Source organism: Pan paniscus, chromosome 5, assembly GCF_029289425.2.
Source record: "Pan paniscus chromosome 5, NHGRI_mPanPan1-v2.0_pri, whole genome shotgun sequence".
Classification (NCBI taxonomy): domain Eukaryota; kingdom Metazoa; phylum Chordata; class Mammalia; order Primates; family Hominidae; genus Pan; species Pan paniscus.
Window position 1 is genome coordinate 90,272,841 of NC_073254.2, and position 16,723 is coordinate 90,289,563.

At 35.7% G+C, this 16,723-nt stretch overlaps 1 protein-coding gene across 2 annotated transcripts in view; it reads right to left on the minus strand.

Annotated features, from left to right (window-relative positions):
- COL9A1 (collagen type IX alpha 1 chain) overlaps positions 1-16,723 on the minus strand; it is a 198,958-nt gene that overhangs the window by 68,467 nt on the left and 113,768 nt on the right. For both annotated transcript variants that reach the window (XM_055113856.2, XM_055113857.2), the window contains 3 exons: positions 15,749-15,826; positions 15,485-15,617; positions 9,594-9,990 (listed from right to left, as the gene is read on the minus strand). In XM_055113856.2, coding sequence (XP_054969831.2) covers positions 9,594-9,990; positions 15,485-15,617; positions 15,749-15,826 — 608 coding nt within the window. The remainder of the gene's footprint in view (positions 1-9,593; positions 9,991-15,484; positions 15,618-15,748; positions 15,827-16,723) is intronic.

Here is a 16,723-nt window from a genome sequence, read left to right on the forward strand (position 1 = left end):
GGATAAAAAAGAGGGTAGCAGGAAACAAACAGAGCAAGGAAAATGTTGCCAGGTCTGAATCTGAAAAGATCCTCAGGTGACAATGCAAAAAAAATTAAAATGTCATATCCCATAGGAAGCCTATAGCCATAAACCATGCTGGTATCTCTTAATTAAGGAGCTTTCTGGCTAGGCATTTCAAATTGGATCCATATTTCTTTGTCATTGATGTTATGCAAATGTCTGGGTAAGCATCCAGGTCCTAGATCTAAGCATTACTTCTTTTCTTTCATGCAATAGAGATTTCCATGTCATCCCACCTGCCAAATGGATTCTAGAGTTCCTAAACCTAGAATGGGAAATTACATAATTTTTTTCACTGTTTTGGAATCATCCACAGTTGAGATCACTGGACAGAAGATCAAAATTGGAGAGACAATGAAGAATGAAGTCTTTCCTTCCTACCCACAGAGGAAGGGAAAGTTTAACAAAAGGAAGTTTTGGCTAACCAGAAAACCTATATCTTTTGTTTCAATAGTTCATTAAAGTTACTTATTGCAAATGTGAAGTAATTCATTAAACTGTTTTCTCAAATATGTAATTCTCTCTGGATAAATTGGTACACCTGTTTAAATATGCAAGCTGCAATTGTGGCACAGGATAATGGGGGAATGAAATGTAATTCATCTGTGAATACAGGCTGGGTTGTTCAGAGTGCCACATAGATCAAGAGTTTCTGAACACATCTGCGCATCCACATAAACATCACCTACACGCTAATAATCATCTATACAACAACCGTTTTTTGGCGTGAAATATGAATTCCAATTTGCATGCTGATTATTTTGAAGGAAGATTGGCAGAGTGCCTTGGTAAAAGTCACTTGCGTTATACATGTAAAATGCTGATTTTCACACATTTCTCATTTTCATACCTGGAATCATTCTTCTCTTTGAATACTCACTGACAAAGTATATGTGAAAAATAATTTAGTCCTTTTAGCTGGTGTGAGTACAGTGATGTTTACAACTAATTTAGTCCTTTAGTCAACATTTGTGATGTCCCAATAGAAGCCAAACACTAAGGAAACATTCTGGTGAAACCAAAGATATTCCCCTCTCCACACTGGGTTTATAATTTGCAAGACAAGAAAAATACAAGTAAATAAATAAATAAGTTTGTTTTAAATCTACTAAACAGAATATAAAATGCCCTAGCAAAAGCCATCCTTCTCAACATAAAATATTTCTCCATTGTCTCAAGGAGAACTGAGTAGTGTGTGAATGTAAGGTTCCTCACATCTGCCCAGATTTAGGATTATTCAATTATTTTCTTTTCTTTCTTTCTTTCTTTTTTATTTTTTTTAGATGAAGTCTCGCTCTGTTGCCAGGCTGGAGTGCAGTAGCACAATCTTGGCTCACTGCAGCCTCCACCTCCTGGGTTCAGGCGATTCTCCTGCCTCAGCCTCCCGAGTAGCTGGGACAACAGGCGCCCACCACCACACCCAGCTAATTTTTGTATATTTAGTAGAGACGGGATTTCACCATGTTGGCCAGGATGGTCTCGATCTCTTGACATCTTGATCCGCCCGCCTCGGCCTCCCAAAGTTCTGGGATTATAGGTGTGAGCCACCGAATCTGGCCTATTCAATTATTTTCTATAGGACAATGTAAAGGTATAATTCAATCCTCAAGGTTACAGTAATGCCCAGCTGACAATACATTTAAGCAAGGAATTTTGGCCCCAACTCTCTATTCTTTTACCAAGGTTAACGATTTCTACTTATTTTGCCAGGTTGTTAAGAAAGATTAATAAGGTATTTAAGTCCTTCATAAGAACTAAACAAAAACTAACTGCAGACAACTATCTTTTCCTCCTGAGAGAGAATGTTAATGACTATGAAATTTGGCTCAGTGTTAATGAGATTGGCACAAGGTTTGATTTTTGCAAACTGAATTATGATTAAATTTCACAACTATAAAACACCAAAAAACTAGCTCTTTAATAGGACAGATGTTTCATTAAGCTTTTGTCTTCAGTGACAACAAAGATTTAAAAGAATACTTGAATCCTCAGATCTCATCTTTCCTTTCAGTTTATGACCAAATGTTAGTTTATACCATCATAAAAGACCTCCAGCAAGTGAAGCTTCCTGATTACTGAGCAGGAGGCTCTGAGCTGCCTCAAAATTAGAAAATTTCCTAATTCTATGTAGACTAAACCCGGCTGTTCCAGACATAGTGCTAGGGATGTAGGCAGCACTCATATTTAACGCAATACTGTACCAAAGGCTACAGCAGAATGGTGAAAGGAGAAAGCAGTAAACTTGGAGTTAGCAGACCAGAGACGTGCTCATGTATTTATTCAACATATTTTCATATAACACATTCATGTGCTTTGGGATAGACACCGTGAAAGACACAAAAATGTCTACCATATAAGGCAGTATCTAAGCAGAAAATGTTTTGATGATAAATACTATAGCAGTGGAGATGACAGAAATATGTTTCTGGCTCAGGTCATCAATGAAGGGATTATATAACACGCGCATATATGTGCATGCACATATATGGGTGGGTCCCTGAAGCCCCACTTCTGTTATTATAAGCAGAGACACGGAGGGTAAAGATTAGGGTTTACATAGAGGGGTTACAACAACAAGTCCCAAGGGTAGGAAGTGGTATATAGAGAAGAGACCAAATTTGCTGGGGCAGAGTAGGCATCCGATTTTTTTTTCACCTTGACTTCAGGGCTAAGGAATTTAAATATTATTTGGTATATTATTATTAAATTGTCGTTGAAAGACTTTTTTTGCAAAAGATAAGGATGGGGAAAGCTTCCTTGATTTAGAGGGCATTTCGAGGAAATTCATTTGGTCATAAATGCCTAATCCTTTGAGGCAGAAGGAGGCTACCGCAGTAAAGCAACAAGAAGTGTTACACTCTGAACTATGATGAGGCATCCTAAGTTATCTGTCAGATAAAAAGAAAAATCCTCCCCACATTTTACATACCGCTTCAGCTGCCATCCTCTGTTCCTCTTTACACAAAATTCAAAAAAGATGTCTACAACTATTGTCTCCAATTCTTCTCCTCATTTTCTCTTGAACCCATTCCAGTTGGGCTTTCACTCCCAACACTCCAATGGGTTTTTCTCAAGATCACTCTCTTTGATTTCTAAATCCAATGGTCAACTATTTGACTTATCTACAGCATATGAGTCAGTTTCTTATTCTATCCTTTTTGAAATACTATTTTCCCTTGACTTTCAGGGCACCACAATCTCCTGGCCCTCTCCTATATTACAGATCCCTCCTTCTTAATCTCTTTTGACAAATGTTCCTCATCTCAGCAATCTCTAAGTGTTTTCATTTAGAGATATTTCAGGACTCAGTTCTTGGACTTCTATATTACACTTGTCTCTTGGTGATTTCCTGACTTTAAATACCATATGTATGTTGACAATTCCCAGAGTTCTATTCCCAGATGGACCTATCTGTTGAACTCCGAAAGCATATATCTGCCTATTTACCAACTTCATCTAGATGTCTAGTAACGATCAAACTAACTCCAATATCCAAACTAACTCCTGATACTCTCCCTGACACCTGCTCTTCCCACAGCGTTTCTCATGTCAGTAAATGGCACGTCTATACTTCCAATTACTCACGCCAAAAGTAATGGTGTCATCTTTGATTCCTCTTTTTCTCTCATACTCCAAATCCTGTTTTCCTTACCTCAAAATATATTAGGTTTGGATCACTTTGCATCACCTCCACCACTACCACCCTGGTCTAAACCAAGGCTGTCTCTGCCTGAATTATTGCAGTAGCTCTTAAGTAGCCCTTGCTCCTACACGCTTATGTCCTTCTCTCCCTTCTCCTACAATATATTATCAAAATAGCAGCCAAGGAGATCCTTTTGAAAGACGAGAACATGTTGCTTATCTATTCAAAACCACCTGGTAGCCACCCATCTCACACAGTGTGAAAGCCAAAGTACTAACACAATTTCTCAACCACATCTCCATCATGTTACCTCTCCAGCCTCAATACCTCCTTTCTTAGTCTCATTCCAGCCACACTGGCTGCCAGGGAGTTCTCAGACATCACACACCTACACCAGACCCTTTTCCACTCACTGTTCTCTTTTCCTGGAATCCTCCTCCCCCAGATATCCAGATGCTAATTCTCTCAACTCCTTCAGGTTTCTGCCAAAATATTTTCTTCTCCATGAGGCCCTCACTCAAGGCACTCCAATATCCTGCTTCATTTTTCCCCATAGCATTTATGACCACCTGGCATCCTCCACATATACTTATGTATTTACAGTGTCTGTCTTCTTTACCCAGAATGTAAGCGACATTGGAGCATTAATTTTTTCTGCTTTCACCACCACCTAAAATAAGGCCTATAACTTAGCAGATGTTTAATAAATAGTTACTGAATATTAATGAATGAGTATATAGAGATGGATAAGAAATATAGTGAAGCAAGAATTGATAGTATTTGCCTTTCTGGTTTGATCATTATTTGTGGCAATTCCCTTCCCCTGTCTGGGTTCCAGTTTCTTCATGATAAACTGAGAGGTTTGGATTAGATGCAAAGTTTCCTCCAGCTCTGAAAGCCCATGATTCTACTGACACCACACTGGAACCAAAGAAACTAACCAAGCAGAGATTAACATGAACAAAGATTTCTTTATGGTCTTAGTCCATGTATATTTTTATAGAAATAAAAATCTAATAGCACACTGATTTTTTTTATTGCAACACTATGGGCACAGCTGAGGCCAATAAAAAAATTCAGTGTTTTTAGTTTTCTATTAAAAGAAAGTTTGATCATTATTCAGTTTTTATTCTAGCTATCCACAGCCCCTACTTCCAATCATGGCTTCTGCTGTGTCACCAGCTCTAGTTCTGTGTTTCCTCATTTCATTGCCACCTAGTGGAAAATCCAGCTGAGGTTGTTAATATGGTCTACAACGCAGCAGGCTGAGTTTCATCTCCAAAATATGAAATAAAATTGTTCTGACAGCACTCAAAACTGTTTTAATCAAATCAAAATTTTATAAAAATATTTCCTAACGATATGTATAGAAAATATTGCCATTTTTCTTTTTAATTTAATTTTTACTTCCAACTGAAAGAGGATTTGTAAAAGATGTACTTGTCAAAAACAACTTAATAAGCAGACTTAATAGTTTTATGCATAATAGATAGTATGCATTTCCTAAATCACCAGAAACACAACTTTCCAATAGTAATTCTCAAATATCAGAAATAATATTAATCACAGCCTCATAATTTATTTTTCCCATGTTATAATTCATGAAACTTATATTGTTTTTACATTTGGAAGTTAGTGTGATTCAATTCTGTGGATGGAGAAAAGTACATATAGCTTTTCCAACAACAGTTTTGCCAGCTCTCACATTTTCTCTGAATCTAGTGAAAATAAACACAGAGCCACGCATTTGATAATATACTTTTTAAACCAGTAAGTCTGTCCGATTAATCACGTTCCATGTTGGCTTCTTTGGAATATGCTCAGGTAAAAAGAAGGATGGTTTGAATCATATGTTTGTTAAGCCACATAAACTTTAATCACCCCTCAAACAAGTCCAAACTCCCAACATATATCTCTGAAAAGGGAGAAAGGCCAACTTTGTTTTCTAATAGAGCTGTACAAAATAATTCTCCTAGGCTATCATGCTGACAACAAACAATAAAGAATCTGTCATAAAATAACATGTTTTTATGGTATGCTGCCAGGAAACCAAGCTTTGCAGTGGGATAAATGGCACCATCCTAAAATATTGGCACAAAGGAGAATAAAATATATGGGATTTATTGCTTTAAAATCAAACTAACAACGTATTAGAGCAGTGCATTGGGAAAAAATATAAAATGCTCTGAGCCCACTAAGTAGCCATGAATGATGAGAAGATGTTTGAGTGGTAGACCACGTGAACAGCTATATCACAAGCCTATGAAAACCCTTTGAAATTGGCTTCCTTTTTCAACTTAGAAAAGGAAAGGGGACGAAAGATAGGATAGGCAGGGGGAAAATAGCAAACAAGTACCATATGAGTGACTCTTTTAGCATCAGTGATCTATCAAATGTGGTTTCCAATTGCATTTTTTATTATGAAGTTCCTAGGGTTACTTTTTGACATCCGATAATCCCTTTAGAAGGGATATTTTGCTTTTGATTTATTTACTAAAGAAAAGCAAGATTCGACTCTGAAAAAAAGTATTCAATTAATGTAGAGTGTCAAAGATTAGAATGAATGCAATTGCATGAAGGAAAATGTAAAACCACACTTTTTCTTATTGTTTTTATGGTATTTTTATGCTATTTCATTTTCATTTAAAATTTCTAACATAGTAATATTGAATATTTGCCGTCTCCAAATTGAGAGAAGGGTGATCTATCAGTATAGTTCTTCTGCCTCTCAGAATATGTCCATATCACTACCCATCACTCTCTAAGTCTTCTAAGGGACAGGTAGTCATTGTTCATCTTCAGCAATTGTCAGCAACTTCAGATTTCAACCAAACTGGTGAGAATTCTAAGAAAATAGGCCATAAAATTAAAACAAGGGACTAAGGACAACTCATGGACACACAGGCTTTGTCTATGGGCTTCTAGGAGTGTTTGACTACCTTCAGTTTTCAAAAATGAGGAACAACGTGGGAACACTAACAAAGCTTGAAAAGGGAAGAACTGACCCATCTGGGAATTTCCAAATGAGAGTCCATCTGTCTGAAACATTGTACCTTGTCTTCTCCTAGATGATGTTTTCATCCCCAGGACTCCTTTCAGACATCAGATCCCTTAGGAAACATCCCTGGCCCCCACTCTCACGCCTCCCTGCTCTTATCTGAGTGAGGAGATTTTTTTCTATGTGCTTCTTAGCATGCAGCACTGGCCACTATCATGGTCCTTATCATGCTATATTGTGATGATTGTTTACTTGTCTCAACTCCTTGTTCTCAACAGACTGAAGAAAAAGTCTGTGATTTATTTCTCTTTGTATGCTCAATATTTACATACTCAATGAAAGTTTACTAGGTAAATAAGCAAGTTGGATTAATGTCTGAAGACATGTTTTATACTGTACAAACTTCTCACTTTTAAAAAATTTATTTGGTTTTTCCTGCAAAGTAAATTCTGAAGGCAAATCACAAATGTCTTTCAAAGTAAGAATAATGAGATTCTTTATAAGGAAAAATATGTGGTTGCATATATTTTTCTTTTTCCCAAAGGAAAGCTAGTTGGCATAGCAGAAGATAAGGTAGATTAGAAATGTTGTGCCTAACACTATTTCTTACAAGTTAATAGATCTGTATGAGTTCACTTCCTCAGCTGAGAAATGGAGATAATGCTATCTCTACTTTCCATCTTACAAGGTTGTTGCAAGAATCAAATAAGTTAATGGGAATAAAAGCATTTCAAAAACTTTGAATTGGTATATTAAGCATATTAAGATGATGTTTTAAAAAAGTGTAAGTTGGCTTTCCTTACATAGTGTTCTAATTCTTAAAATGAAGTTTGAGAAATACATTTTGGTGAGAAGTTTGAATTTCACATTGTCACTTCCAGTTGTTAAATGTGGATAGGATTGTTTTGGCCTATAACCTTGATCTAGTTTAGCTATCATTGTCACTGTCACACCTCCACCATCATCAGCCAATGTGGAATGTTAATGGGCTGTTAGGCTCAAGTCTTTTTTGTGTTTCCTGATAAGGGAGTCAGAATTCAGTCTGAAGGAAGACACTTGTACACGATGATTTCAAATATTTTTCACATTGGCTATGGAATACTGATTTAGAAAAGCTCCTTGGTGGACCAGAATCAGAATGTAAAACCAGCTGCCAGGTTTCTGGTTACACTCCTGCATGTGGTAGAATAAAATAGAAAGTAATTGGTACTAACTGGTCTCCACTGTGATGTGAGAATAGAGTTGGCAGAAAAATCTACAGTCAGCTCTGACATTATTGGCAAGGCTATAGTATAATGAAGTAATAGTGAGACTTTAGTTTACTGCTCTGGCAATAAGACAATTTAATAGCATCTTAGCTCACAGAATTTAGTGTTAGTGTTATAAAGACAAGTATTTTTAATCCAATGAATAAATAAATAAATGTTTAAAATACTTGACTGATGTTTGTAACAGTGAGGAAGTAACCTAAAGTATCTTCCCCTTCACCCATGGCCCAGAAATGAACAGCTATTTGCAGAAGTTCAGTGTTGTCTGAGAACCTTTCCAGTGTCATTGCAAAGATCTTGCTGCACAGAATTTCAAGATGGCATAACAGTAGTCCAATCGGCTTTCTAACTCAGCCACTTGAGGTGTGATAACTCATTAAATGAAGAAATACTTTCTCAAGAGTCTACAAGCCAGAGCAGTAACACGGCAGTTACAAATTGCTTCCTGTCCATCACAGAATATAGAAATTTCACACTACCCTTCACACTAATCACAATTCTTCCCCTGAAAACAAGTTATTTGAACAATTCCATTACTGAGATCCCTGATAACCTTTTCTTCTTTGGAGACATGCACAGAAACAATTTGAAATCATTGTATCACCCTGCTACACTCCATGATATGGGTTTTGTGACTAGAATTTAACAGCTCCATGCTAGTATGAGAGAAAGAGAGAGAGAAAGAGAGGTTGGCCTCAAGATTAATTTGTTGAGCTCTAAATTCCTTTGTTTCCTTCAAAAGAACACTTGTCCTCTAAGACATATTTTCTAAATTCCTATCATAATGTTATAAAACACCCTTTTAAAGCATTGCTCAAAGTATAACAATTCAAAATGATAGAACTATCTTGTACTAGTTGGCACAATTATTGTGTCAACATGTAATTCCTTACCTTTGTATCTGGGGATCTCTGCAGTAAAATCATGAACAGAGCTCTAAAATCCTTCACTTCTACAATACGTCATGCAAGACCTACTTCTAAATAAATCAATATTATGCATCTATATAACTTTCATTCTTGTTGACCAGACATCATATGGCTTTCTAACCTCATCTCTCACCACTCTGAAGATAGTATGTCTCACCCTCCTCTCTCTCTCTCTTACACACACACACACACACACACACATTTTCATATACATATATCATCCAAATCAGCGAGTCCCTAGGCCTTTGAATGTGATCTACTTATTATCTTTTTCCCTTAATGGTGTTTCCCTCAGCTATAATGTACTTTCTCCTCTCTTTTTGCCAATCCAAATCCTTTCATTTCAAAGTGCTTTGCTTCCAAGAAGCATGGGATTCTTGACTAACTGAATCTGTCACCTACCTCAACCTTACTTTGAATATTTTTATTAGTTATGTGTACACAATATGTGCCACATCAGTATGGCTTTCTTTCTAAGTTGCCTCAGAAAGACTCTGGGTGCACTAGGTGGGCGTGTAACACTTTCCAACTTTAAGCTCCTCAAGACCAGAAGCTGTCTACTTAACTTCCTCTCATTCCAAATTCCATCTGGGACATGCTGCACTCAGCTGATTATCAAAGATGCTTGAGATGTTCATTTTTACCAATCTAGTTTTGCTTTAATCTGCCATAGTGTGTGGTTTTATACTTACTGGAACAGAAACTTGAGGATTATCTGCAAGTTTTCCCAGCACAGCAAAGCCATCAATGTCAATTGGGCCTCTTGGCTTTATAGGTAAAGATTCAATCCTGTTGCAGTCAACAAAAAGAGTAGCACTACTCCTCTCCACGCCAATCATGATCTTATGCCACTGGGAATCAAACAAGGAGGACAAATTCGAAAAGGCTGCTGTTTGGAGACTTCCATCCAGTCCCTTGTATGAAAATACAACAGATTGTGTTTGGCCATTAATCTTTATGCCAACTTGCTCCTTCCCAGAAGAATCCTGAATCTGCCAAATGTTCCAGTTCTTTTTGAGAGTGCTTCCAGTCATTCGAAACGTCGTCAAGAAGGAGTATTCTTCAGGCAGTCCACTGGGATATAAATTCCTGAGTAAAATTTTTAAATAGTAAATATGCATCTTGTTTCCTGTACCCATATGTATTTACCACATTCCCTTTTGAGGCCATTTTAGATGCCAGACCTACAGAAAAGCTACAGTGTAAAAACCTGTGTACCATTTGTTCTTTCATGACTGTTCATAAAGACCTTTACAGAAGTTCAATCATTCCTGTACATTCATGGTCCGTCTTAAAATACACATTTTAAAAACACCCTCCCTCATGGCTAAGGAAGGTTCCCCATGCCACATAATCCCAACAATATTACTATTTATACTACCCAAAGAGCTACTGTTCAGCAATTTCATCTCAGCCAAAAAATACATTCTTGCAAAGTTCTTGGCAATATTTCATTCACAAGTGAGAGAGGAGATCATTAGGAATGTAAATCAGCTGTACTAGCTTATGAAACGATTTAATTAAAGCAGCTAGCAGCTTCTAATTGTTTTATTTTAAAGTAGCATGTTAAGATTATTTGTTATTTCCATAATTGCTTGGGTATTCCACTCCACAATTATATCCCAGACCCATATAAGTATTTTGAGAACCAGTAACTGAGGACTTCAGGAGCTTCTTCACACTGAGGATGTTTGTCTTTTTTTAGGGAGTTCAAATTATGATGTTAAAGTAGCAGTTTGACGCTGGATATGTGACAAGGGAAAAGTGACCAATTCTTACTTCTCTACTTCAACTCTGTTGTTGCTTTTTTTTTTTTATGGAGTCTCACTTTGTTGCCCAGGCTGGAGTGCAATGGCGCCATCTCAGCCCACTGCAACCTCCACCTCCTGGGTTCAAGTGATTCTCCTGCCTCAGCCTTCCAAGTAGGTGGGATTACAGGCGCCCACCACCATGCCTGGCTAATTTTTTGTATTTTTAGTAGAGACGTTGTTTCGCCATATCAGTCAGGCTGGTCTCGAACTCCTGACCTCAGGTGATCCTCCTGCCTCAGTCTCCCATAGTGCTGGGATTACAGGTGTGAGCTACTGCATCCGGCCCAGTTGTTCCTTAATCTGCCAACTAAGTCTGTATCATTGTGAACTCCTTTACTGCTTTAAATGGCAGAATAAAACCAGTAGTGTCCCTGAGGCATCTCTATCCTATACAGAGACTGTGGTCTGGAGCTGCACCAGCTACCTGGATATTCTTTTGCTGAAGCCAAGCTGCTAAAAGCTGAAGACTGAACTTTAAAAATCAGCATGTTAAATGTAAGCATCATCTTTCAAGGACTTGAACATTATGTCTTTTTACATTTCTCCTTCTAAGCGTAGAAAAATTCCTAAGCAAGGAAGAAATGCTAGGCAAACTAAATGCTAATGAATTTTCTGTGCTAAACAATAAAAATTTTATATTTCTGAGAACAGTTATGGACCAGAACCCAGAATCCCAAATAACCTTCCTTCAAGTCAAATTCTTGTTATGTAGCCCTCTTTAATTTGCTAAGATCTTCTATCTTTACTTTGATTTTAATTATAAAACTTTATTATGTCTTATAACAACATAAACAAATCTTTAACTTCTTTCTATACAAATATTTTTACAAGCCCTCAATAAAATAAGTCAACTATCTCAACAAATTTTATCACTTTGTTAGTTTTCTAAAGATAACAAAAAGGTTAACTTTTCATCTGAATACTCTTTCATCATAGAAGTATTTTTTTTAACCATTACTTTGTAATATGACCGCTTTGTATTTAGGGTATGGGATGAATTATTTTATCCATACATCTTTTTTTCACTGGTGACATGTATTAATCTTACTGCAAAGTTTTCAGTTCACTACCTATGTTTTATATCCCTCAAGTGTACATTTTAAAATATTCAATATGGAGCTACAGAAAAAAATTATACAAGAACCATTTACTGACCTATTTTCCCCATATGAAACTGTCTACTACATGACTCCAGATATTTGTTTTTAATATACTTCCTGTTTATCAATCAGTTTGTCATATTTTCTTTGACTTTATATTTTTCAGAATTATATCTATTCTGGAATAACCTCTAGAAGAGAAGCTAAGATTCACTATTCACAATAAAATGCACTGCCTATTGTATAATTATAAAACCTTATGGAAGTTTGTACATCTTACCTAACTTACCTCAATAAATTTGGAGCTGGGAGATAAATTTTCAAAGTTTTACTCAATTGTGAAATTGGGCAAGTGTCCATTTAAATTATAAATAGATTATTTTGATTGTTATTTTTAATTAATGATTTGGATTTAACCAGATGCTTAAATAATTTATTTTATTTTTGTCCAAGATAGTTATTGTTGAAGCATGAGATTTTTTAAAAGGAAGATAAAAATCCAATGCTTCTTCCTCTCTTCCTTAAGCATTATTTTTCCAGGCTTCAAAAATAACTTAATCTGTGTTATCTATGTATCTCTCTATAGATATACTGAGCAAAACTGTAGAATTTAATCAGCTTCCTTTAAAAAGTCTATTTTGTTTCAATTCTGGAAGTCACAGTAATGTGTTTAGGTGACTCTTGTGAAAACACAACCTGAAGTTAACTGAGGGAGTTCTCCCAATTTGTGTTTCATTCAATCTTTCCCACTCAATGAAGAGATTATGTTAAAGGTAGGAAAGAACATAATGTCTTAATTTATCTCTGACTTGGTGTATGTAATGCCAAAAACTAAAAAAGAAAATAATTAATTTAAAATGATGGAGGGTAGGTTTGAGATTGCTAAATGAATACCTCAATTACAGATACATCGTTAAACTAATGGTAGCTGTCTCTTTCTCTCCGTATATATGAAGATAATATATGTGTGTGAATATATGTAGAAATAATTTAGATTATCATGTTATTGATCTTTGATCCTTTAAACTAGGCTAGTATAGTAGTCAATATGGTAAGAAGAGAAAATTTATTTTGGTATTCATACTAATAAAATATATATGTAGTTCTATATGCCTAAGACCACTTAAAAGTCTCACAAGTCTAATTTATAGAACAGTCAGCTCCATTGTCTTTTCTTGGAATACCCGAAATTCGGTTCTTGCAAATATGCTATGCACATCAATAAGTAAACTTGACAGCATACATAATTTAAAAGGAGCTGTATCTATAAATGATTTATTTTATTATATTACAGCCTTCAAAGAGTACCTTAAGTGAAGAATCATAAGGGTTTGAATGAAAGATTAAATAGTCTTTGGACCTTGAAACATTTGTTTGTGACCTTAACCCAAAAAAGACCGTGTTTTTAAGGAAAATAAACATAACACGTTTGTTAGTGGGAGTTGAGAGTGTAAAACTATTATGCTTAAAATAAGGAATAAAAAACAGCAAAAAAAAAGTATGTGTCTCTTAAGTCTTTCAAAAAAAATAGAAAAGATAAATAAGGATAAACTGTGACTCTGTCACATTAGTTCCATATACCGTAATATTTTCCTCCCACAAAGATCCTGCTAATAGTTTCTTTCACAGTCTCAGAGCCTATGTTCTGTAGCACAGAAAGTCCCTTTATAGGAACACTGTCTACACCTCGTATGGCCGAGAGCAATTCCCATCCCTAGTCTCCTTGTCAACCAGCTTTTGAATTGGAAGGACTTGGGAGGCAGATTATAAAGAAAGGATCCTCTAAGGAGAAAAGACTTGCATATACATGCATTTTCTCCTTCTAGTGCTCTTCACCACTAATAATAAACACTTACCCAATACCAGTGTGGATTGGGCTCTTGAAGCACTCTCCAGTTATGAACACCTACTCTACATAGCAACCTCATGACAGAGTTATTATTCCTAATTTTAAACTGAGGGAACTGAAGTAAAGATAGTCTAAGTACTTTCCCAAGAATAAACTTTACTGTTTACTTGGAATTCCACATGTCTGAGTCTCTAACTTTCCTCCTTCTCTTTTTATTCTCCTACTTTCTTTTCCTAATTTCTTCCTCCTTCTTTCCTTATCTTTTAATAAGCCTTGACAGTAAAACAAGATTTTTTAGTCCTTATGGGGGCAGGGAGTCAAGGGTAGCAAATGTGAGACATTAAATATAGCCTGGGTACACTATTTAGTGATAGCTCTAGACAACAACGAAGATGAGCAGGAGGTAAGGAAGCCACGTGGCATCAAATTAATCAATCTCTGAACTTAAGAGTTAATGACAGTACCTCAAACTTTAGAAGAGAAAATCAGGTCAGCACTGAGGACCTCATGTTTTGCTTAATTATTTAAGAAAGAAAAAACTGAATTTTTAAAGCTTATTTAGCAACACGACTGGCACTTCCATACATGAAAAGAAATTATGAGGAAAAAAAAGTGAATTCACTGTTATCATGGTTTTAATCTTTCCAGATGTGAATGGTTTTCCAGAGTCAGTATGGAGTAGTGGTTAGAAGTAAAACCTTTGCAACCATTCTGCCTGGGATTCAGTCCTTCCAGCACATTCCAACCCACTCACCTTATTCAAGTAAATTAAACTTTTGGGGATCCCTGATTTAAGAAAAAAAAGGTTAATAATGACCCTATATCACAGGGTTGTGATGAGAATGAAATTAATGTTAATTAGTAAATTTATAGAAAAAGCTCATATAATGTACTATTGTTGTATTATACAATAATATATAGTAGGTTCAAAATATGAATTTCTAGCTGTAATCTGGTACTATTATATCAGATTCTTCTAATTTGTTCAAAATTTTTATTTTTATATACATTGAGTTTCTATATTATCTTATTGTTCTAATTAATCATTATTTATCTTTATAACTTAATTTCTATTGAAGTCCTAATTGTCTCATTTATCTACTAAAGGAATCTTAATTCTAGTTTTTTTATAGTGTGCTAAAGCATATAATAATTATCATTATCATAAATAAGGTATTTAGGTGATATCAAAACTAAATTGCTGAGATTGATTCATAATGATGACAGGACTCAACACTTACACACTAAAGTACCTCAGTTTTAAATAAAGAGCAAAAGGCTTAGTTCCAGAGAAAGAAATCAGTGAAGTGGAGGATTTGATGTCGTTAGTATTACTATCATTGTTTCTATTATAATTATTTTAGTTTTGCTTTGGCTTGATGTCTGCCAGAAGCCAAGCAGTGGACGTGTGGCTCCATTTCAGCACCAGGACACTTGAACAGCACCATTGTGAGTCTTCTAACCACTCTGTGGCTCCTAGTTAAATTTATGCTTACCCTCTGGCACTTTTCACAGAGGGTCCTTTCAGTCAAAACCAGACAAATTATAGAAAAACAGAAAGCAAGGTAATAAGAACATGTCCTGAATCAATGTATAATAGTCTCAGTGATGCTTTTTCCTGGAATGGAAAGTAAATTACATACTGAAAACATGAAATGCAGTATTAAGGTACTGAAGATAGGCAGGTAAATAAATTTCTTCATCTTTAAATACAATTATAATCCAAGAAACATTGATCATAAGAAAACTCTGACATTGGATAGCTATCCATTTTTAATGCATTTGAGTCAGATAATTAGATTAAAATATTTTTGATAGATTACCTAGTTGGAATCCTGAAGTCTACATTATTTCCCAACTTGTAAGCCACCTGCAATGTAGCTGATCCCACTACTCTCTGGATAGCTCTTCTAGATGCTGCTTTATCTACCTGGAACTGAGAGATCAGATCAAACCCTATAGAATGGGAAAACAAAATGAAAAGTCTAAAATGAGATTGGTTTTATTTTTTTCCACAACTTTCCCAAATAAAAAAAAATCAGGTTTATAGAAAGCATGCATTTTCAATAGGGTACATTGCTACTCACCTGGTAAGTCATCTTGGCCAATCCTGATCTTTGGACAGAGTTCATTTCCACCATTAGAATTGGAATTGACAGGGAATCCTGCAAAAGAGATAGCATGTCATTCTACTTCATCCACTCTAACTTAAAGTATAATAATAATAAAATAATAATAATAATAAAATTTAGAACCAGAAAATAGCAATTGACCACAAAAAAAAGATTTCAGGATGTATCAATAATAATAAATATTTAAAATTCAATATTATACCAGCTTGCTTAGAGGTAAAGTGTTTGGCTTTACCTCCATGCCTCTACGATTATAATCTGTCCACCTGCAACTCATCCTGGAAGGGGTGGATGCAAGGCACAAAGTTGCTCTAATAATCTGGCTGGGAAAATGTTCGTTTTGAAGAGGTTAGGCATTTGTTCCTTTTGAAACCAAAGCTGAATGGTGTCCTGAATGGCACAGGGTTAGAAATCTGTTTGGAAAATTCCTGGTGGTTTGGGCTAGAAAATGTTCCTTAAACACCACAAATTTTAGGATTCCAATGAGATTCCAGAGCCAACCTTGGTCCAGTTCAGTGGGGCTTCTGGAGAGTAGAGTTCCTAGGAATCTTTGTCAGATATAGGGGCCTGGGGAAGTCTTGAGATTCACTAATCCTAAATAAAATATAGAGGATGCATTTGATTTCATAAATTCATTCTAAGAGATCAAATAAAAGTCCCGACTAGATTAATCCTAACATCTTAGAACTGGGAAGAGTAAAAAGAAGAAGAAAATAATCATGAGAAGGATTAAATCCTCAATTTGATAAGAAATCATAGAATGGAATTGTGTTCTCCTTACACAAATGGAAGGTCAAAGGGAAGAGAGTTTTTTCACCACCACAGAAGGCTTCTTGGAAATATCCAACCTCAGTGCCTTGCTAAGATTCATCTGACAACAGAGACTCTCTAGACTTCAAAAAAAGTATTATTCAGTTACAAAGCATGGGC